General features: G+C 54.4%; 1 protein-coding gene across 1 annotated transcript in view; it reads left to right on the forward strand.

The window, feature by feature from the left end:
* Mxra5 (matrix remodeling associated 5) overlaps positions 1 to 19,976 on the forward strand; it is a 26,367-nt gene extending 6,391 nt beyond the window's left edge. Inside the window, exons 2-6 of the mRNA XM_048797405.1 lie at positions 2,468 to 2,612; positions 3,593 to 3,603; positions 4,998 to 9,991; positions 12,294 to 13,194; positions 17,046 to 19,976. Coding sequence (XP_048653362.1) covers positions 2,468 to 2,612; positions 3,593 to 3,603; positions 4,998 to 9,991; positions 12,294 to 13,194; positions 17,046 to 18,960 — 7,966 coding nt within the window. The 3' untranslated portion in view covers positions 18,961 to 19,976. The remainder of the gene's footprint in view (positions 1 to 2,467; positions 2,613 to 3,592; positions 3,604 to 4,997; positions 9,992 to 12,293; positions 13,195 to 17,045) is intronic.
* Positions 19,977 to 23,724: the final 3,748 nt, after the last annotated feature.

Here is a 23,724-nt window from a genome sequence, read left to right on the forward strand (position 1 = left end):
GTGGATGGGTGGGTGGATGGATGAATGGGTGGATGGGTGGATGCATGGATGGATGGGTGTGTAGATGGGTGGATGGATGGGTGGGTGGGTGGGTGGGTGGATGGATGGTTAGATGCTTTCATATTAGGGCCATATTTCCAAGACCTCAGTGCTATTGATGTTTGAGGCTCAATCATTCTCTGTGAAGTAGAATCCTGAGCACTGTAGGACATCAGGAAATGGAAGGTGGATGGGTGGGTGGATGGATTATTGATGGGGGATACATGGATGGATGATGGATGGATGGACAGATGATAGATGGGATAGATGGGTGGATGGATGGATGATGGATTCATGGATGCATGGTGGATGGATGGATGGGTGGTTGGATGAGTGGATGGATGGATACTTCGGTACTAAGGCCATATTTCCAAGACCTCGGTGCTATTGTTGTTTGAGGCCCCCTCCCTCTCTGTGGTGGAGGTCCCTGTGCACTGTAGGACATCAGGCAGCTTCCTGGGCTGCACTCACCAGATTCCCGTAGCAACGTCCACCCTACGTGACACCGAACAGCATCTCCAGACACCACCAGCTGTGCCCTGGTGGGAACTGTCCACTTATCACACCCTGGTCAGGGAATTCTGAGTTAGACGAGTCAAGTCCAAGTGTCATACCCATAGAGTACCCCAGAAAAGTCCCCAAGACAGAGAGAAGGTTGACATCTCCTGATTCCAGGGTGAGCTGTCCCACAGAGTAGAGAACCAAGTATATCCACAGAGATCCTGTAAATGGCCCTTTTTGGAAAAGGTGAAAATCAAGTAACTTCAAACTGCACCCTCCAGGTGTACGATTGAGTGACAGGTCGTCATCCACGCTGAGTTCCAGATATTCTCATCACCCCCCGAGGAACCCGGTACCCATTAAGCCGGGTTCTCCCTCCTCTCTCCTCAAAACCACCCGGGCATTTCCTGTTTGCCGAAAGCAGGTTTCGAAAATGGGCGAGGAAATGCACGGGTGAGATTTGAGATTGCCCATCAGCCGCAGGCTTCTGTGGAGCGCAATTGGACACTCGGGTCGCTTGGGACAGGTGTGCATCTCAGGTCGCTTGGGAGGACAAGTGGGCATCTCAGGATGCTTCACGGTTGATACTCTGCTCAAAGAAATACCTTGGTGAGCTCTGTGAGGGGTTGTTTTCTGAATTTCTTTTTTTCTGGTACCAGGGATTGAACTCAGGGACACTCGACCTGTGAGCCCCCTCCCCAGCCCTATTTTGCATTTTATTCAGAGACAGGGTCTCCCTGAGTTGCTAGAGCCTCACCTTTGCAGAGGCTGGCTTTGAATTTGCAATCCTCCTGCCTCAGCCTCCAAAGCCCTTGAGATTTTACAGGTGTGCACCACCGTGCCTGGCCAATTGCTGAATAATCTCCTGTGCTCAATTGTGTGTGTTTGCATTTAAATGGAGAGAGAGAGAGAGAGAGAGAGAGAGAGAGAGAGAGAGAGAGATTCCTTAAAAGAGCAAAGTGCTTCTGAGAAGAATCCAAGTGGACCAGAAATATTAACTCATTTTTTTGCATTACGATATTTCTCAATTTTCATGATTTTTAAGCACTTGCATGTGCTATGACGAAGCATTGGCTGCTGTGGCATCTAATTCCTGCTTTCCTCTGACCTGAACAACGTAGTTGCTATTTTTATTACTGATGCTCATTCTATGTTCCTAGTTTCTCCTCCGATCTCCCTGATATTTCTTGGCCAGGTGTCCGACTCCATTCCAGCCAGAGATCCCAGCCACCGATCCCTGACAGACTACAGACGCTATGTCACTTGTCATTAGGTCATTTTCCCACACAGTCCGCTGGAGGAAGAGTTATCAGTGGCATTACTAATGAGGAAGTTGGGCTTCCAAGGAGTTAAGTAATGTCCCTGGGGCAGCCGCAAAAATGCAAGTCCTCATTATTATTTGGTACAAAGGATTGAACCCAGGGGTGCTTAACCACCGAGCCACATTCCCAGCCATTTTAATTTTTATTTTTGGAGAAAGGGTCTTGCTAAGGCTTAGGGCCTCGCTAAGTGGCTGAGGCTGGCCTCCAACTTGCCATCCTCCTGCCTCAGCCTCCGGAGTGGCTGGGATGACAGGTACGGCCACCCCACCCGGCTCATTCTGGCTAGCTTTGTGATCCTTATCATTTTAAACTGCAGTTCCCCGTGTGGAACAGACTCATTTAAAATTCTAGGTCGTACCAACCTCCACAAGAGTCTCTGGACTCCAGAAGCAAGTTGAGGCCGACATTTCTGGTGCCTATTCTTTAGTGGAGAGAGAGTAAAAAATGCATCAGGTCCTTTGCACACCCCAGAGATGGGCGAGGCCACACAGAGATTCAAGGACTTGGCGCAACCTCGATTGGCTCCTGAGGGGTCTGGGGAAATGGGTCCCATGGGGGAAACACTTGCTGTGGCTTATTCTAACGGTGACCCTCGTATTGAGCAGGTTTAATAGTATCCAGGCTCTGTCGGAGACGTCCTTCGCAGGACTGACCAAGCTGGAACTGCTCATGATCCACGGTAACAACATCCCCAGCATCCCTGATGGGGCTTTGCGGGACCTCAGCGCTCTGCAGGTGAGTCCCCGGCATTGAGGACCCTGGTTAATCCCACCCTCTGAGCCGATCTGTAAAGAGGGAAAACTCTAATTCTCCCCTGATAATCTATAAAATGGCTATTTTTTTGATATTAAATGGGAAGCCTAATGACTTGAGGTTCCTGTCCCTTTGTAATGGCTGTGAGTTTATTTATTTTTTATGTTTTTGGAACTGAGAATTGGACCAAGAGGGCTTAGCCGCTGAGCCACACCCCCAGCCCTTTTTATTTATTTTATTTTATTTCATTTTATTTATTTTTCTGAGACAGGCTCTTGCTAAATTGCTTAGTGCCTTCTAACTTGCTGAGGCTGGCCTCCAACTTGCAATCCTCCCGCTTCAGCCTCCAAAATTGCTGGGATCCCAAGTGTGTGCCAACACCCTCCGTGTGGCTGAGGCTTTTTCAATCGTAAACCAGATTTTTTTTTTCCTAGTACCAGGGCTTGAACCCAAGGATGTTTAACTGCTGAGCCACATCCCCAGCCCAGCTTTGTATTTTATTTGGACATGGGGTCTCATGGAGTTGCTTAAGTCCTTGCTAAATTGCTGAGGCTGGCCTCCAACTTGCAATCCTCCTGCCTCAGCCTCCGCAGAGCTGGGATCACAGGTGTTTGCCTGGTTGTAAACCAGATTTTTCTTTTAATTCACTGGTTTGTTCTCGCTCCGTCTCTGCCCCCNCATTATCTAGAGGGTCTAAGCGTATGCATGCCTTTGCACACATATGCCTTTGTGTGTGCACGTGTGTAACTGTCCCGTGGTGTGCACACGTGACCCGGGGTGCATGCATGTGTGTCTCTGTGTGACTTCCAAACAGAATCCCAACATGCTCACTCCAAGGTGCTCAATGTGTGAAAGTCACACAGGGAGGTTCCCAGATAAAGCCCTGCAGCTGGCTCTTTCCAGTTGGAAACAGAAGGGGAGGAGCCGACTCCCAGGGAGCCACCTAAACGTGCTCCTCTCTTCTGGTTTCCCCAAAGGCTGGCACTGGGTACAGCTGCAGAGGAGTGTGGTGCTGTTCCTAGATGCCACTTCATGGAGGGTTTGCAATGTCTAAATAGACGTGTCATGAATGCAATTGGGCGTGGAACCCGGAGACTGTTTGGACAGGGGACAGGCATATGGGAGCCATCTCTGGCTGAGGGTTGGTAATTGAAGCCATGCACGGGCTCAAGCCCCCTCCTCCATGAGGCTCAGCCAGGAGAAAGAGGGTTGCAACCGAATCAGTGCATTGTACCAGGAAGGAATTGGGCAGGGGGAAGAGGATCATTGCAGGAGACGGAGCAGTGGCCAGAAAGGAAATTCCGAGAGATCTCAGAGGCAGGGCTCCAAGAGACAGGAACTCAAGGTGCGCACTGTACAAATGAAAGTCAGATAATGTAGCAAGGGGAAAGATGGATAAATGGGAGCTAAGATGAGAAAGGGCTTCGTACCAAAGCTGGCCCTTCACCTGGAAATATTCTTATGTGTCTCCTTTATTTCTGTGGCTTCCCCTGGACCTTCACAGAAGGCACACTGCATAAATGCATGTGGATGATGTTTTGGGCTTTAAAAATACTGGAAAAAACTACGTGCATAATTCATTAAGCAAAGTGCACACTCTAAAATACCAGGAAAAATAGAGTGTAACTATTTTAATCAGCTTTTTTATCACTGACAAAAGACCTGAGAAGAACAAATTTACAAGAGGAAAAGTCTATTTGAGCTCATGGTGTCCAAGGTCCAGTCCACGGTGGGCCGACTCCATGGCTCTGGCCCAAGGGGAGCAGAACAAGATGGCGGCAGGGCCTGGAGGAGGAGAGCAGCTCAGGACAGGGCACCAGGGAGCAGAGAGCGCTCTGCTCACCAGGGACAGGATAGAAACCCCAAAGGCACAGCCCAGGGACCCCCTCCTCCAGCCACCCCCCATCTGCTGCAGTCACCACCTAGTGAGTCCATTCAAGTGGATTAATCCACTTATTAAGTTAAGGGTGGTAATTGAAGCCATGTCATTTCTGCTCTGAACCTTTTAGCATTGTCCCACCCGTGAGCTCTTGGGGACACCCCACATCTAAGTCACACCCTACATAAACCAGTAACATCTTTACCATGATGCACTAGGACATGCGGCAGGCACACAGTGGGTCACACTGTACTTTTCCACATCTGCTGATTTTCTGTGCAAGAGCATCAGCTCATGAATAAGGCACTGCTGTTGGTCGTTACCATGGTTACCGCATCACCAGGCAGGGGGACTTCTCAGAGGACCAACATCATGAGGGTTGCTAATCAGGGTCCAAACCTCACGACGGTGAGTTAGCGCATGGTGTCTTGGAACTGGGGACTCGGGATCTAGACAATTGCTGCTGGTGGATCATCGTGGTTATGAACCTCTGTCCGACGAAGAAGCACAGTCTTTACTGTCCGGCTTCCTTGCCGGGCTCGGTGCTCTGGTGTTCTCCTGAACTCAGTGGGTGTTTCTCGCTTCTCTGTCGTAGGCATCCTCAAGTGCAAGAAGGACAAAGCCTACGAAGGTGGCCAGTTGTGTGCCACCTGCTCCAGCCCCAGAAAGCTCCAGAAGCAGGAGATCCTCAAGGTGACCGACATCGCCTGCCTGAAGCCCTCCATAGAGTCCCCTCTGAGACACAACCAGAGTCACCTGGAGGAGGAGGAGGAAGAGGAGGAAGAGGAGGAGCAGGAACAAGAGGAGGCGGGGGACAGCCAGCGGGCCCCGGAGGGCTTCGGATCCCCGCCGTGGAACATCTCTTTGAATATGACCGATGAGCACCGGAACATGGTCCTGCTGCTGTGTGACATCAAGAAGCCGCGGGATCTGTCCAGCGTTCAGCTGAACCAGACGGACCCCCCGGACATCGACGTCAACGCCACCCTGGCCCTGGACTTGGAGTGTCCGATGACCAGGGACAACTACGAAAAGCTGTGGAAGCTGATCGCCTATTACAGCGAGGTCCCCGTCAGGCTGCACCGAGAAGTCATGCTCAGCAAGGACCCCGGGGTCAGCTACCAGTACCGGCAGGACACCGACGCGGACGCCCTCTACTACACCGGCGTCCGGGCCCAGATTCTCGCGGAGCCCGAGTGGGTCATGCAGCCGTCCATCGAGATCCAGTTGAACCGAAGGCAGAGCACGGCCAAGAAGGTTCTGCTCTCCTACCAGGCCCAGTACTCCCAGACGGTGTCCCCCAAAGACACCAGGAATGCTCGGGGCACAAGCTGGGTCATGATCGACGGGGCCACGCAGAGCGCTCACACGGTCTTGGAAGGCGGTCAGTGCCAGTTGAGCTGCAACATCAAAGCGTCCGAGAGTCCATCCATCTCCTGGGTCCTTCCAGACGGCTCCATCCTGAAGGCGCCCACAAGTGACCAGGACAGCAGGTTCTCTGTCCTCAGTGGGGGGCAGTTGAGGATCCAATCCATGGCGCCGTCGGACTCAGGGTTGTACCAGTGCGTGGCTCAGGTGAGGGATGAAGTTGCCCAAGTGGCGTACAAGGTGCTGGTGATGAGTGCCCCCAATCCGCCCCTGGACAGAGAGATAGTGACCATTGACAAAGACCCAGGGGAGTCTGCCATATTACCTTGTAGTACGTTGGCAATACCCGAAGCCCACGTCACTTGGATCCTTCCAAACAGAAGACTGGTCAGCGCTGCGGCTAATACATCCCATGCCTATATGCTCCCAAATGGGTCTCTGTCCATCCCCAAGCTCCAGGTCGGTGACGGTGGCTACTACAGATGCGTGGCCGTCAACCAGAAAGGGGCAGACCACTACACGGTGGGAATCACCGTGCAGAAGAGTGGACCCGGCCGGTCCTCCAAGAGGGGCAGGCGTCCAGGTGCTAAAGCCTTTTCCAGAGTGAGGGGAGACGTTGTGGAGGACGAAGGAGGATCGGGGACAGGGCAGGAAGACGACCCTTCAAGGAGAGTTCCACACCCCAAGGACCAACAGGTCGTCATGAAGTCGAGGGACGAGGCTCCCCTCGGAGATAAGATCAAGAAGGGGCGGAGGAAAATGAAGCTCTGGAAGCATCCGGAGAAAGAGCCCGAGGCCAAAGTCGCGGAGGGCCGCAGAGTGTTCGAGTCCAGGCGGAGGATCAATATGGAGAACAAGCAGATCAATCCCGAGCGCTGGGCAGATATCTTAGCCAGGGTGCGAGGCAAAAATCTCCCCAAAGGCACCGAAGGACCCCAGGTCCCGGAAACCACTACTTCTCCATCCACGAGTCCAGAAGTGACCTCTCTGTCCCCTGCTATGTCTCCGCCCTCTGTGTCTCCAGTGCAGACGGTCACCATTGACGAAGGGTCCTCGGAAGAGGTGTCTCTGTTCGGTGAAGAAGAGCAGGTGTCAAGCACCCTGTTGTCCACCGGCATGGCCCACGATGATGTTGTTCTCGGAGAACCCCAAGTCACAGAGGCACGTCTAGAGGAAGAGGTTGAGGATGAGTTGGCCGAGAGGACCGAGGACGTGGCGCCCACTGAGGTGGACGTGAGGTGGGTTCCAGCCACCACCCTGAGGTCTGAGCCCCTTGACTCATCTCCTGCTCTGTGGACCTCAGACACAGTCTATGAGGAGCCCACAGATGAAGAGAGAGCGACCGAGACTTGGTCTCCAGCCGTGGACACCACGTCCACGCCAGAAGGTACAACAGAAGATGAGGAGACTCCATTGGAGACAGTCTCCTTGGCTGAGTCTGAGACGGTGCGGTCCTATCATCAAGATCTGGAGACGAATTCAGAGCCAGGGGAGGAGAGGACCTCTGCACACTTTCCTCTGACCCCCACCGCGTGGGCGGGTGACACCGGTCCATCGGACTCCTTAGGGGAACCGGATGACCCAGCCCTGTCACCTCTTCAAGGGCCAGTGGACAATGCCCACCTTGAGAAGAGTAGCCTAAGCACCCAACGTCCTCCACTCACTAAAGAGGACATGGCGGAGACGTCTTGGGGAGACCCGAGCGCGTCCAGACCTTCTGAAGGGCAAGACATCAAACCCACGCTGACCGCCACGAGCCACATTTCTCCGTTTGCTCAGCCCGGGGAATCCGCAACTGGAGCTCGACCCCACCAGGGTACCACCGTGGTAGCCATGACAACGTCCAGTCTGAAGGCCACTTCACCTTCAGCATCGGCCACTCCTACTTCTCGAAGGAGGCCCACTGGGAGGAGGAGGTTTCGCCCCAACAAGTTCCGCCATCGCCACAAGCAGACCTCAGCAACAGCTTTGCCCCCACCAGGGACGTCTTCTACTCCACCAACTCAGGTCCCTGAGACGAAGACCCCAAGCCAAGTGGACAGTTCCCTGGTCCCCACCTCTTGGGTTGATACCACCGTCAACGTCCCCAAGCGGCTGGACCTGGAGAAGCGTCCAGAGCTTGGATCCAAGGGCACCCCACGGAGGAAAAACGGGAAGAGGCCAAACAAACACCGGTCCTCCACGTCCACGGTGAGTCCCACGGCGTCCGTGTCCAAGCCCAGCCCCTCTCCAGAAAATGAACCTAAACATGCTGTGCCTCCGAGTCTGGAAACCACAGTTTTGCCTAGAATTGTCCCTCTGAGAACCGGGGACCCATATGAGGTCACTGGAGTGACAACCACCACAAAAATACCTTCCTCTCATGCGACCGTCCAAGGGACCACTGTGGTCACCCATAAACCCGAGTCAGATGGAAAAGAAATGGCCAATGACGGTGTCACCAAGGTGATCCGTGATGAAACGGACACTTCCGTCCCCAATGCATCTTCCATGAGTGTCTCACCAACTTCTGTTTCCTGGGCTTCCACTGTGGGGGATTTCAAGGAAGAATCTCCTCCTTTAGGTATTCCGGGAGTCCCCAGTTGGAGTCCCCCAAGGACAGTCCAGCCCAGGACACTGCAGACAGACCTACCTGTGACCAACTTGGGGGAAGAACTTACAGACCCGCCATTTTTGAAAGAGTCGGAAGAGGTGGATTCTACTTTTGAAGTTTCCCCTTCGGCTCCGGTGTCCACACCGTTCCGGCTGGAGGGACTTGGTGTCCCAACCCCTGTCTCAGACCTCCAAGTAGAGTGGTCTTCAAGTCAGGTGGAGACCACCACCAGTGGTCAGGATGAGGGTGAAACCACTGTGGTCCCTGGTTCTTCTGAAACAGGACCACAGAGTCCCATCTCCAATCCTGCTCCATTGGAGGAAGTGGCCTCTACATTGCTACCCACCACCTCTGCATCGTTGGGACAAGCCACCACCAAACCCGTCCTTCTTACCCTGAGAACGTCTCCAACACCTGCAGGGAACAAGGATCATGTTTTCTTGAACTCTGTGGGGACTCCGGAAACCAAAGGTCCCCCAGGAAGCAATGAGGGAACTCAGCTTCAGGGGATGCCCAGTGAGTTATCTACCCCGTCTTCCCACCAGGATGGATTGAAGGCATCTCCGCGGCAGGAGTTGGGCAAGGAAGCATTTGACGGTAGCCACAGAAACAGCCTGTTCCGCGCTCCAGACACTCACGGTCAGGATGGGAGACTCCATATTTCTCAGCCGCCTGCCAGAGAACCTGCCAGACCTCCGCTACCAAGGGGAACAGCCTGGCCACCAGAGATGGCCACTCAGAGCTCCTTACGATACTTTGCAACTGTCCAGCCATCTCGTCACTCGACCAGGAAGCCAGAAGTAACTGCATTTCCTTCAAGGCTTTTCCCAGAGAACAAACTCTTCACAGCTCCAAAATCAGCGACTACGACAACAGCTCGCGTTCCGCTGCACCTGCCCAAAGCCGCCATTCCTGGTGCGCGGACCAACCAAAGAATGGACCGACTCAACGGCGATAACAAACTCTTTGGAAGTAACACCATCCCCGAGTCCAGAATTCCTGTTGGCGAGCTTCCAAAGTCAATGGTCCCCCCATATTCCGTTGGGCGATTCCCCTTCTTCATCAACAGGACTCCCTCTTTCCCAAAGTTGGGGGTCACTCTCAAGCCTCAGACGTCCCCCTCTCCTGCCCCAGTCACAAGAGACAACAAAATGAACCCCGGTCCCTACAACAGGGTCCATTCTCAGGGCACCATCCACGTGGACTTTGGCCCACCCGCTCCTCCTCTGCGCCCTTCCAGGACCACGGCACCCCCTTCGACCCGCCTACACAACGTCCCCCTGATCTACTCCACCCGCAGCTCTGTCCCCTCCGTGACGCCTCCTGCCCAGTCCTCTGGCACCTTCCACCACAGCACCTCCAAGATCTTTGTTGGAGGACCGTCGACGTCCAAATTCTGGGTGCTGGGGGAGAAGCCCCAAATTGTCACCAAGTCTCCGCAGACTGTGTCTGTCACGGCTGAGATGGATTTCGCGTTCCCGTGTGAGGCCACAGGGAAGCCCAAGCCCTTCATCACCTGGACGAAGGTTTCCACAGGTAAGGGGCTTACGCATCTGGATTGGGACCCTGGGGGGTGCTTCTGGATCTGTGGACTCAGGCAGGGCCACAACTCTGGGAAGCATCTGAGGGGTCGGTGGGATGAGAGGAAGCATCTGAGCACTTAGACTTGGTTCCTTTCCAGAGAATGGACGCCAGGGTCTAGCCTGTGGGTGACACATTAATGGCGGCATGGGAACACATCCTTTGGTCCTTTCGATAGGAAATATCTTAGGCTCTGAGATCTTCTGTAAGGGATCCTCCTGCTGGGTCAGGGCCACCCTGAGGATCTCTCGGCACCTCCATCACCTCTGCAAAGACCCATCTCCACCCACAGCACATCCCAAGGTCCTGGGGTCAGGTCACCCTGGGGACCTCATTTTCCCTTGATCAATTTTTTAGGCCTTGGGGGTTAGAATTGCAGTGGGTCAATTTGGGGGAACCCAGTTCACTCCATGATAATGACCTATACTTGGAATCCAGCTGTTCTGGCTGGAATAACCCCTCTTTTAGGGAAAGCATCATCATAAGGAGCATAAGCAGGTCACTCGGGAGGTCACCAAAAACCAAATACCAAGGAAGACAGCATGAGCCGTTTTAGAGTCATAGCAAAAACTCTTGGCAGATTGGAAACAGAAAGAAAAGCTAAACCTCAAACAAATCATCTACATAAATATAAATACACGCCAGGTGTGGTGGTATATGCCTGAAATCCCAGCAAACTGGGAGGGTGAAGCAGGAGGATCACAATGTGGAGGCCAGCCTCAGCAACTTAGGGAGGTCCTAATCACTTAGGGAGACCTTGTCTCAAAACAAAAAATAAATAAGAAGGACTGGGGTTGCCTGTCGGTGTCAAAGAGCCCCCGGATTTAATCTCCAGTATTGCACAAAAAAAAAAAAAAAAAAAAAAAAAAGAAAGAAAGAAATGTGGGGAAGGGGTCCAGAAATAAGGTCATTTTTTTTGGTCCCTGGGGGAAGGAAGTAATGAGGCTTAGAATTAAGAGCCTTGAGAAATGTCAGCAGGCTCAGGAGCCTTTGGGGCTGGAAAATATGGAAACTTTAGAGATCTGGAGACTCAGGTCTCTGTTTGCTGCCCCCCGACCGGCTGCAGGGGGTGATTCTAGATGACCCCAGGGAAACACGAGAGACGCTCAGTTCAACCACAACAACTGGCCAATTTCTCCTCCTGTGAACTCAGGGAAATCCCTGTGGGTGGAGGTGGATGGGATCTTCAAGACTGGGGTGTCCATGCCCGCAACACACACATGTGTAACCTACTCAGTGGATTAATCCACTTGGATGGACTCACTGGGTGGTGACTGTAGGCAGGTGGGTGTGGCTGGAGGAGGGGGTCCCTGGGCTGTGCCTTTGGGGTCTCTCTCCTGTCCCTGGTCGGCAGAGCTCTCTCTGCTCCCTGGTGCCCTGTCCTGAGCTGCTCTCCTCCTCCAGGCCCTGCCGCCATCTTGTTCTGCTCCCCTTGGGCCAGAGCCATGGAGTCGGCAGAACACGGACTGACCTTCAGAAACCATGAGCCCAAATAGACTTTTCCTCTAAAATTGTTGTGATCACAGTGACAAAAAATCTGGCTGGACACCCCACGTCCTTTCCTCTGGCCGTGGTGACCACCTTTCTACTCTCTGCCTCTGAATTCAGCTTTTGTAGCTAGATCCCCCCGTGAGTGAGACCAGGTGATTTTTGTCCCTCTGTACCGGGCTCATTTCCTTTCATATCCTGCTAGTTGATCTGTGCTGTTGGAAAGGGCAGGATCTCCATTCCTAGCAAAGCCAGAATGGATGCCCTGGTGCCCCCAAGACACGTTTTCTTATCCATTCCCCCTTTGATGGACACTTAGGTTGCTTCCATATCTTGGCGACTGTGAATGGCGCTGCTATGAAGATCGAGGTACAGATATCTCTCCCTACACTGATTCCCTTGTCTATGGACATACCCTCAGGGGTGTGATGGTTGGAGCCCAAGACCCTAGCATTATTTTTTTTTTCACCTTGAAGGAACCTCTGGCCTGTTTTCCTTGGTGTTTGTGGTGGACATTCCAATCCCCAGCCATGGGCACAGAATCCCTTCCTGATTCTTGGTGACCCTGTTTTATCAGGTACCATTGTGACACCTCCGTGTGATCCAATGTGCATTCCTTTCGTGGATAGTGACATCTTTGCACATTGCCTTCCGCAGTTTGGGGCTTCAAGAGGAGGACACCCTGACCAAGCCCTGGTGGTTGCTGGTTTTTTAGGGAAATCGGTGCATTTGGGGCCGAGACCTAACCATGTTCTTTCTTGTTGGCCAGGAGCGCTCATGACGCCCAACACCCGGATTCAAAGGTTTGAGGTCCTCGCCAACGGCACCTTGGTCATCCGGAGGGTTCAGACGCAGGACCGGGGTCAGTACATGTGCACGGCCAGCAACCTGCACGGAGTGGACAAGATGGTGGTGGCGCTGGCGGTCACAGTGCAGCAGCCCCAGATGCTGGCTTCCCGCTACCAGGACGTCACCGTGTACCTGGGAGACACCATCGCCATGGAGTGCCTAGCCAAGGGCACCCCGCTCCCCCAGATCTCCTGGATCTTCCCGGACAGGAGGGTGTGGCACGCTGTGTCCCCCGTGGAGGGACGAATCACCCTGCATGAGAACCGGACCCTGTCCATCAAAGACGCCTCCTTCTCGGACAGGGGCGTGTACAAGTGCGTGGCCAGCAACGCGGCGGGCGCCGACAGCCTGGCCATCCGCCTGCACGTGGCCGCGCTGCCCCCGGTCATCCATCAGGACAAGGCCGAGAACATCTCGCTGCCCCCGGGGCTGAGCATCCACATCCACTGCTCGGCCCGGGCGGCGCCCCCGCCCACGGTGCGCTGGCTGCTCTCGGACGGCTCCCAGGTGCGCCCCTCGCAGTTCGTCCGCGGGAACCTCTTCGTCTTCCCCAACGGGACGCTTTACATCCGCAACCTGGCGCCCAAGGACAGCGGGCGCTACGAGTGCGTGGCCGCCAACCTGGTGGGCACCGCGCGCAGGACCGTGCAGCTGACCGTGCAGCGCGCCGCCGCCAACGCGCGCATCACGGGCACCTCGCCCCGGAGGACCGACGTCCGGTACGGGGGGACCCTGCGGCTGGACTGCAGCGCCTCGGGGGACCCCTGGCCGCGCATCCTCTGGAGGCTGCCGTCCAAGCGCATGATCGACGCGCTCTTCAGGTAGGGGCTCCCCCGGCTTCCGGCTCATCCCTGGGCCCTGCGCTCGGCCTGCGTGTTGGGGATGGACTTGGTGGCCCAAAGGGGCGAGAATCCGTGTCCACCATGAGGACGCTTAGGCACTGGGCCCTGAGTGCCCTTGTCCACACACAGAGGTCTGTGTGCTCTCCACCTCCTGGTGCCCAGCACAGCCCACCCAGAGAACCCCCAGCCCCAGAGGCCCCCAGTGCAGAGCAGATCTGCAGGACAGAGTGTCTACCTGTCTAGCTGCCATCTGTCTGTCTACCTATAGTCTGTCATCTACCAAATCTGTCTAGGTGATTGTCACTTTGAGATGGAGCTGCTCCTGGCACCTGGTGTGTGGAGCCCAGAGAGGCTGCTCCACCTCCTGCAGCACACAGCACAGCCCACCCCAGAGAACCCCCAGCCCCAGAGGCCCACAGTGCAGGGGAGAACTGCAGGACAGTCTCTGTCCATCATCTGTCCACCCAGCTGTCACCTATCTTTCTACCTATCTATCAATCATCTATCCATCCTGTTGATCTATCATCTATCTATCTATCCATGTATCTACCTATCTGTCTGTCATCTACCAATTCTGTCTGTCTATCTGTCTGTCTATCTATCTATATATCTATCTGCCATCGACCCATTCTGTCTGTTCAGGTGGTTCTCACACCCTGGGACGGGCTGCTCCTGACACCTGGTGTGTGGGGCCCAGAGAGGCTGCTCCACCTCCTGCAGCGCACAGCACAGCCCACCCCAGAGCACCCCCAGCCCCAGAGGCCCACAGTGCAGAGGAGACCTGCAGGACAGAGTCTCTGTCCATCATCTGTCTACCGTCTAAACTCTTTTCTACCTACCCACCTATTATCTACCCCCTGTCTGTCTAGCCATCTTTTATCCTATAATCCATCCTATTATCTATCTATTCATCTATCTATCATGTGTCAATCTGTCACCAGTTAATGCCCCAATCCATCACCTATCAATAGTCCATCATCTATCTTCTATGTCCTGTCTCTTGATGACCCACCAGTTTAATATCCATTATATCATTTACTGATGGCCACCATCCTCACTGGAAAATTATGTCGTGCCCCCCCCCCCCGGGGGACACGCAGGAGTGTGGAGACCTTTCTGGTGTCTCCCTGGAGGATCCATGTGCTCCTGGCTCCCGGTGGCTGGGGACCCGGGATGCCGCTGCTGTCTAGGCTGGGTGCTGGGGTGTCCCCCACCACCGCGATGCACCCATGTGTAGATGCTCGTGTGCGAAAGCCCAGGCCCAGGTCTGTTTCATACGACTCTCAAGAAACGGAGGAGCAGGAAATGACGGAGAAGCTTCATCCTGCTGCTGCAGAGGAGGAGGAGGAGGAGGAGGAAGGCGTGTGTGTGTGTGTGTGTGTGTGTGTGTGTGTGTGCGTGTGTCTGTGTCTTGCATCTGCACAGGCGAAAGCCCGGGCACTGGGTTTCCAGGTCCCTTGTGCACCCTGGGGCCCTCCAGGACCCTCCCAGTGCAGGGACGAGGCTCAGCCCCTCTGCCCCGCTGCGCTTCCCACCCCAGGCAGCCGGGCGGTGCCGGCCCGTCTTGCACAATCCCTGCAAAACTCCACGTATCCGGTTTTCCCTGGAATCCCTTCCAGCCCAGCAGATGCCTGGCCCCGGGCAGCGTTGAAACATGGACAGCTCAGGAATGCGGATCCTGCCGGCGGCTGGCTGGCTGGCTGGCGAGTGCTTCTCTCAGGGTGTCCCCGTGAACCCGGATCCTGTAAATCACTCGCTCTCTGAGGCCTCCTTCTTACTAATCCCGGCTAATTACACTCTGAGACGTGAGCAGGGAAGCCCCTTTGTGACAGGAATTCATCTATCACGGAGCGGGCTCCTTGGCCGGCCGGCAGCTTGGGAGTTCTTTACAGATGCAGAGAGGCCCGGGCATTGTTTAAAAATACAGATTCTCGGAATGTCCCTGCAGAGGCCAAATCCCTGGGGTCAGGCAGCCCCGGTGCATGCTTCAGGTTTGCTGTCCGGATTGCACCCCAAGCTGGGGATCATTGCTACAGAAGCTCCCTAGGCTCAGAAATGCAGGCTGCCCTAGGAAATTTTGGATGCAAACTTGTTTCAATGCATAAGAAAATGTGCTTCCCGCCCCCCCCCCCCGCCCTGTTATTCTCAGACCACTTACCAAGTCTGTGGCTTGATGGACACAAACAGACCAAATCACACAGTTTAACTGGTCAACGTCAGTGCTTGCTTTTATTAACAATGATCAAGCCCAGTGCGGTGGCCCATGCCTGTCATCCCAGAGGCTCTGGAGGCTAAGGCAGGAGGATTGAAAGTTCAAAGCCAGCCTCAGCCAAAGGGAGGCCCTAAGCAGCTCAGGGAGACCCTGTCTCTAAATAAAATGCAAAATAGGGCTGGGGACGGGGCTCAGGGGTCGAGTGCATCTGAGTTCAATCCCAGGTACCAAGAAAAAAGAAAATAAGTCTGTATCTATCAATCATCCATCTTCATATATAGAGACTCTATGTTTTATATATGTGTGTGTATATATATATATTCTGCATATATACAAATATATTTTGCATTCTGCTTATATTGTACATATTCTGCAAGCAGAATATATACAGATGATCCATGCATCTCTCTTTGTCTCTCTATACATGTATTTATAATGTTCAGATTTTTTTGCATGTGTGTGTGTGTTTAAAACTCTGAGACACAACCCTAGATGTTCCAGCAGAACGGAGCCATGTGTAGGAACTACTAAGGGATTGGAATCCAAGGATAAGCAGCTTCTATAGGCTCCCGCTAGAAAGCAGGAGGCATTGAGATTTCCAAAGGGCAAGTCTGAAGACAAAACTTTGCACCCTGATGCAGACATTTGAACTCACACACACACACACACACACACACACTACAGAGCAGGAGTCGGATCGCATTCCACACTCTTGAATCTGCAGCCAGGACAGCCCAAGGTCAGACATGCAGGGAATTCCTCTGTGTGGTCAATCGTCCACCTCTGGACGCCAACCCCTGGATGCTGCAGAAATCCATGGGGCTCCGTACAGGCAGCTGCATGTCCCGATCCGTCTCTGAACCGACCTTTTCTGGGAATCTGGACTTTTCTTGCAGGTTGTCAAAGTCCTCGGGGTGGCCTTGTTACAAATGGGATCCTTTGGATTCCCCAGAATCTGGTCAAAGGTCTCTTTTGTTATCTTTGACTTCATTTATTTAAACTTTCTCACTTTTTATCTTGGTGTAGTAGCTAAGTGTAGGTTGGTTTCCTTCACTCTTTTGAAGAAAAAAAAAAAAGAAAAAAGAAACTTCCTTTTGTTGATTCTTTGTATTTTTTCTTTTTTTAAAGCAAGGAGAGAGTGTGTGGGGGGGGGAGAAGATGACTCATGTGTTACAGTTACAGCTGGATAAGTTTAGAGACAGAGTCTTGCTAAGTTGCTTAGGGCCTGGCTAAGTTGCTGAGGCTGGCCTCCTACTTTCAATCCTCCTGCCTCGGCCTCCCAAGCCACTGGTATTACAGGCCTGCACCACCCAGGTTCAGGCTTTGGTTTTAATTGACCCACAACAATTGCGCATATCTATGAGCCATCCTGGGATGGTTGTTCAAGATGTGCAGTGCTCAATTTGAGGGTGATCATCATCTCCAACACCTCCTACCATATCTTGGTGTTGGAATGATGGGACACCTTCCCTTTTTGGACATAGGTGATAAATGATGGTGAGCCAAATTCGCCCTATGGAATCCGCCCATTTCTGTGTTCTTCTTGGCACCTAAAGCCAGGGGCAGGGGGTATTTTGCCAGACTGACCCCTGACTCGTTTTCTCCTTTTCTCCATCAGCTTTGACGCCCGGGTGAAGGTGTTCACCAACGGGACCCTGGTGGTGAAGTCGGTGACCGACAAAGACGCGGGCGATTACCTGTGCGTGGCCCGCAATAAGGTGGGGGACGACTACGTGGTGCTCCAGGTGAACGTGGAGATGAAGCCCGCCAAGATCGAGCACAAGGAGGAAAATGACCACCGCGTCTTGTACGGGGGCGACCTCAAGGTGGACTGCGTGGCCACGGGGCTGCCCAACCCGGAGATCTCGTGGAGCCTGCCGGACGGCAGCCTGGTCCACTCCCTGATGCAGTCGGACGACAGCGGGGCGCGCACCAAGCGCTACGTGGTCTTCCACAACGGCACGCTCTACTTCAACGAGGTGGGCCCGCGCGAGGAGGGGGACTACACGTGCGTCGCCGAGAACCAGGTGGGCAAGGACGAGATGCGAGTGCGCGTCCAGGTGGTGGCCGAGCCCGCGGCCATCCGGAACAAGACCCACTCGGTGGTGCAGGTGGCTTACGGAGAGGTGGCCACCGTGGCTTGCGAGGCCAAGGGGGAGCCCGTGCCCAAGGTCACTTGGTTCTCTCCAGCCCACCGGCCGATCCCCGCGTCGTCGTCGTCGGACAAGTACCAGGTCTATGAGGACGGGACGCTCCTCATCCGCAAGGCTCAGCGCTCGGACAGCGGGAACTACACCTGCCTGGTCCGGAACAGCGCCGGCGAGGACAGGAAAACGGTGTGGGTCCAGGTGCACGTGCAGCCCCCCAGGATCAACGGCCACCCCAGCGCCCTCACCACGGTCCGGGAGGTGGCCACCGCCGGCAGCCGGAAACTGCTGGACTGCCAAGCCCGGGGCATCCCGTCGCCCAGGGTGCTGTGGGCCTTCCCAGAGGGCGTCATCCTGCCCGCGCCCTACTACGGAAACAGGGTCACCGTCCACCGCAACGGCTCCCTGGACATCAGGAGCGTGAGGAAGACGGACTCGGTGCAGCTGGTGTGCATCGCGCGCAACGAGGGCGGAGAAGCCAGGCTCAGCGTGCAGCTCACCGTCCTGGAGCCCCTGGAGAAGCCCGTCTTCCACGACCCGGTCAGCGAGAAGATCACGGCCATGGCCGGCCACACCATCAGCCTCAACTGCTCGGCCTCGGGGACCCCGCCGCCCACGCTGCTGTGGGTCCTGCCCAACGGCACCGAGCTCCTGAGCGGCCAGCAGCTGCAGCGATTCTACCACAAGCGCGACGGCATGCTGCACATCAGCGGACTGTCCTCGGTGGACGCCGGGGCTTACCGCTGCGTGGCGCGCAACGCCGCCGGCCACACCGAGAGGCTGGTGTCGCTCAAGGTGGGGCTGAAACCCGAACCGAGCAAGCAGTACCACAACCTGGTGAGCATCATCAACGGGGAGAACCTGCAGCTCCCCTGCGCCCCTCCTGGGGCTGGCCGGGGCCGCTTCTCGTGGACGCTCCCCAATGGAATGGCTCTGGACGGTCCCCAAGACCTGGGACGCGTCTCCGTCTCGGAAAACGGCAGCCTCACGGTGCGCGAGGCCTCGGTGTTTGACAGGGGCACCTACGTGTGCAGGGTGGAGAGCCCGTACGGCTCGTTGATGGTCAGCACCCCGGTCATCGTGATCGCCTACCCGCCGCGCATCACGAGCGAGCCGGTGCCGGTGGTCTACACCCGCCCGGGGAACACGGTGAAGATGAACTGCTTGGCCATGGGCATTCCCAAAGCTGAGATCACGTGGGAGCTCCCGGACAAGTCGCAGCTGACCGCCGGGGCCCAGGCCCGTCTCTACGGGAACAGGTACCTTCATCCCCAGGGATCGCTGTCCATTCAGCACGCCACCCAGAGGGACGCCGGCTTCTACAAGTGCACCGCCAGGAACATCCTGGGCACGGACTCCAAAACCACGTACGTCCATGTCTACTGACCATCTCCGCAGGACGCACGTGGGTGGCCGCTGCTCACTGGGAGGTGAGACCCAGAGGTCATTTGTAAGGAAATTCAGGGCGTAAGGATTGGAGCTCGGGAAGGCGTCGCACTAGGGCACTTTGGTCCCCGTGGGGTTCAAGGTGAGGCTGACCTTGACCTAGCGTCCTTGGCCAAAAGAAGCGCTGATACCCCCAGCAAGGAGGACCCGGATTGTCTTGCTATCCCTGTGAAACATGATCACCTGGTGAATTCTCAGCCGCGTTTTTTTTTTCCCCACAGGATGGAACATTCTAGAAATTTCTGGCAATTTCCTCTGTTGCTTCAGAATTCCCGAGTGTCCCTTAAAGGGCTCAGAGCCAGACAGGGTCAGTGCCTTTGTTTTTAAATCTCTGGTTTCATATGCACACCGTGTCAGATGTAAAGACTTTTCTCCGGAAATATCTATACTGTTATAAATATAAAATATTAAAAAAAATTGTTTTCTTCCCCCTTCAGACGATGAGAGTAGAAAGAGAGAGACTTTCTAGCTCATTAAAACATAATAAATTATTGGTCTTTACAAGACTCGGGTACATTAGAGCAGACATGGAAATGCCATTCAACACCAATTTCTCCCCGGGCCGCCTTCCGGAACCCTACATTGGTGGTGAGTGGGGGTGGTGGTGGTTGGTGGGGGTGGAGGCTGGGATATTAAATTTCATTGCATGTAAAATTCATCTTGAAAGCTGTCCTTGGGTGATGTAAACAGGAGCCACAGGAAAAGAGGAATCCAGGCCCCCATAGAAGGGCACGCAGAGTCTTCTAAAAATAAATATTAAAATGTAAAAAGCCACCAGACTACTCTGCAGTGCCTTACCTGTCAATCAAGTCCAACCGGCTGCCCACCCCCCCACACCCCTGCCAAGGTCAGGAGGCACTGATGGAGGTCAGGAGAGCTGCTATTCCTATGACTGCTTTATTGTATTTTTAAGGTCCATATGCTGTACATTTGACAATAAAGTGATATTTTCCAAAGACCTGGGCTGTGAGTTTTGCAAGAGCCAATGAATCGGGGGCTCAATCAGAGCTTTTGGGGGTAAAAAAACTGCTTTTATGCATTGCATTTCAGCTATTCTCTGTAAGTTTTTAGACAGGGAAGGAAACGGGAATTTTTGCTTTGTTTGCAAAAATTCTTCTTCTTTCTCTCAAAAGACACATCTACATGTCTTGGCATTCCTGAAGTAGGAAAATCTCTCATTCCTTTGCTTCTTCGGAGAGACTCTCATTCTTTGGAGTTCTCTCGGGGAGGGAGAAAAACAGCAAACTTAAGATAAATCCTCGGGAAGAAGGTACCGGGGGCCCGTCGGGTCGGCATTTTGGCAAGCACACGTCTGCCAAATGCTGAACCGTTTCCGTCCCTGCATGGAAAGAATGCTTGCTTCTCCTTCACGAGTCTGTGGGAAGCACAGAGGTATCTCTCGTTTATTCATTAATGCGTGGGTTTTGTTGAAGACCTAATGAGGGGCAAGGAACACGACAGGCACCTGGGGAGGAAATGGATCCTGTCTGAAGGATTGGTGCTCCCAAGAGAGGACTCTGGGGCTGGGGGTGCTCTGGGGTGGGCTGTGCTGTGCACTGCAGGGTGTGGAGCAGCCTCTCTGGGCTGCACCCACCAGGTGCCAGGAGCAGCCCCACCCAGGTTGGGACAGACACCTACACATTGGCAGATGACAGACAGACAGACAGACAGAGGCTCGCTGAACGGATAAAGAGGATAGAGAGTTCCTACTGTGTGATGAACTCCCATTCCCTGAGCTAGTCTGGGTGCACGTAGCTACAGCGAACAAACCCAGATACTTAACAATCCGCGGTGGAGCTGGATAAGTGAGAGGCACTGGGCAGCTCGTGACTCAGCCACATCAAAAAGCATCGGAACCAGTTTCCCCAGAATAAGGACGCGGGAGCTCTGAGCTGTTCCGTCAGTGCAATCACTTAAGCATGCACCATATATATTTATATATTTTTTTCCAAAAAAAAAAAAAAAGCATCCTAACTGAAAGAAACGCGTTCTTTCCTCCCTCCAAAGGGCTAACTTCTACCATCTGGGGTTGGAGCTTGTAAATCTGTGTGCACAAGCAGAATCCTGAGCTCACACTCCATTGCCACTATTTATGGCTCCCAGATCCTCACTGGAAAGCCAAATTACAACCAGGCTCTGTGATCCAGCTTGCAAAAGCAGATGCAGCTATTGTTCAGGGTCGCCGGGTGGACGGGGTGGACGCTGGACCCGGGGAGGGAGCTCCCCACCCCGCAACCCAATGCAATGCGAAGGGCCCTGCAGCCACGAGAGACTTCCTGCACTCCTGTCTGTGCAGGCTCAAGTCTCCTGGGCGTGGTGATCCCATCACCGGCTCAACATGGCCCTGGCAGGTTGGGGTCCTGACTTGCTGCACTGGCAAGTAGCACCTCACACCAGGTGGAGCAAAGCCCACAGGTGGACTTCGGCCACCCCAGGGGCTGGCTCTAGCCTCCTTTCTTATAGGGACTTCTCTGCTGGAATGTTGTTAGGACATGGATCATCGGGGCTTCCTGTGGGTTCACCTTCTGCTGGTCACCTGCAGAGACGGAAGGACCCTCACATCCTGCCGTGTTCCTGGGGCTGCGGTAATAGGTGACCATACACTTGATGCCTCCAATTAACTGAAATTTCTTATCTCTCGGCTGCAATGGCCCAAATGTGAGATCCAGCTGTCCGTGGGCTCCAGGGGGCTCCTCCTGCCTCTCCAGCTCCTGGGCTCCAGGTGGCCCTGGGCTGGTGGCCCCTCACTCCAGTCTCCACGGGGCTCCTCCTCTGTGTCTTGGGAGGACATGGCCATGGCACGAGGGCCCCCTGACCCAGGAGGAGCCCATCTCAGGACCCTTCACTAACGACCTCTGCAGAGACCCTGTTCCCACACCAGGTCCCACTCACAGGTTCTGTGGTGCAAATGTGGACGGAACCCACCTCTCACCATGGTGTCCAGCTCCCTCCACGGGCTCCAGGGGGGCTCCTCCTGCCTGTCCAGCTCCTGGGTCTCCAGGTGGCCCTGGGCTGGTGGCCCCTCACTGCAGTCTCTGCGTCCTGTTGTGTCTCTTGCTAAAAGGAAAATCCCATTCAGTTCAGTAGCTCATTGGAGCAAACCAAAGCCAGACCAAGAAGAAAGCAAAATGTCCCAAACGCCAGTTGCCTATTGGGGCGGGTCCCGGAACCACAGCGCGTTCTGAGAGCTCCCGGCCATGATGGAACGTGACGGCTTCGGGAGACAACTTAATTGGCTTCCACTTCATCGCTGACTGGCTTGCAGAATGTCCCGGGATTAAGGGGCGCTCAGCCACCGTGATTAATGGCCGGACCGCTGGTGTTTGGTACACACCCAGTGGCCTCCCACACATCTTTTCTATTCCGAGGACATCTGTCACTTCGATGTGCAGAACAACCTCTTCTGGAGAGCCATCCCGTGATTGCGTGTCACCCAAATAAGTTGACAGGGCGTGGATTCAGGGTGTTGGGTTGGGACACAGACATATTTGGGGGGGGGATGCAATCCTAATGGCTACGCCAGCCGTGTTTCTGAGTGACCGATGAGTAGATGGTGGGTGTCCATTCCTGGGGGACAGTACTCCCCTCCCCGTGCAGAAATTGCAAGCTTGGGCATGCATTTGTTGCATCTCGGTGCTTCTGCTATCGGATTGGTAAGTGAGGGGGTCACCATGCCAACAGAAAATGTGGTGCTCGCTCAGGATGCCTGGGTCCCACTCCAAGCGGTCATCTCTCAGTCTCTTTGCTTGCAGGACCCTGCAAATATCAACATCCACAGGTGCTCAAGTCTCCCCTCCAAAATGGCCCAGGAACTGAACCATCCCCCGCTCCGTGGACTTTATTTAAATTAAACCCTTTGTGGGTGACTTGTGCTACCTAACGCTGTAGAATTGCTATGCAAGCCCTCGCTGGACTCGGCTCTCCGGGGAATCACGGCACTAAAGGAAAATGTGCACATGTTCCGTGCAGATGAAAGACTTCCCCAGGATCAGAACCATCCATGTGCCCAGCTTTGGGGGACGAGGTGGAACTGCAAGCCACTGAGTAGCTGCAGACCCAGGAGGGCCACCCAGGCTCTGTTTCTCATCTGTCGAGTGCGGTTGGTGTCACCGTCCTGGAAGGATGATTGGGGAAACTGATGGAGTGTGGCAGTTCCCGTTATACCCCAGGGTGATGGTCAGTCAATGGCCAGTTGCATGGAAGGAGGTCGTCAGCCTACAGCCCAGGGGTGCGGGGGGATATTCCAAGTGTGCATGTGTTCCTGCACTTGGGGGCTCACACACAACCACGGGGATTGGTATTTATCTTAAATTTTTTTTTTTTGGTACCAGAGCTTGAACACAGGGGCACTTGACCCCTGAGCCCCCTCCCCAGCCCTGTTTTGCATTTTATTTAGAGACAGAGTCTCACTGAGTTGCTTAGGGCCTCACTTTGGCTGAGGCTGGTTTTGAACTTGCGATCCTCCTGCCTCAGCCTCCAGAGCCACTGGGATAACAGGCAGGTACCACCCTGCCTGGCTCTACGATATTTTTTGATTATGTAAAAGCCAAGACATCCAAGGCTGAGCGCTAACGTTGTCTCCAGTGGAAGGGGATTTCTGTAAGGGGTGGTATGCAAAGAGAAAAAATACCTGAGGCTCCTCACTAGGGCCGTGGGCACTCAGAAAGTGAGCTGGTGTCTCAGCCGGAGCTCAGAGGCTGCAGC

The sequence above is a fragment of the Marmota marmota genome, unplaced genomic scaffold (assembly GCF_001458135.2).
Source record: "Marmota marmota marmota unplaced genomic scaffold, marMar, whole genome shotgun sequence".
NCBI lineage: Eukaryota > Metazoa > Chordata > Mammalia > Rodentia > Sciuridae > Marmota > Marmota marmota.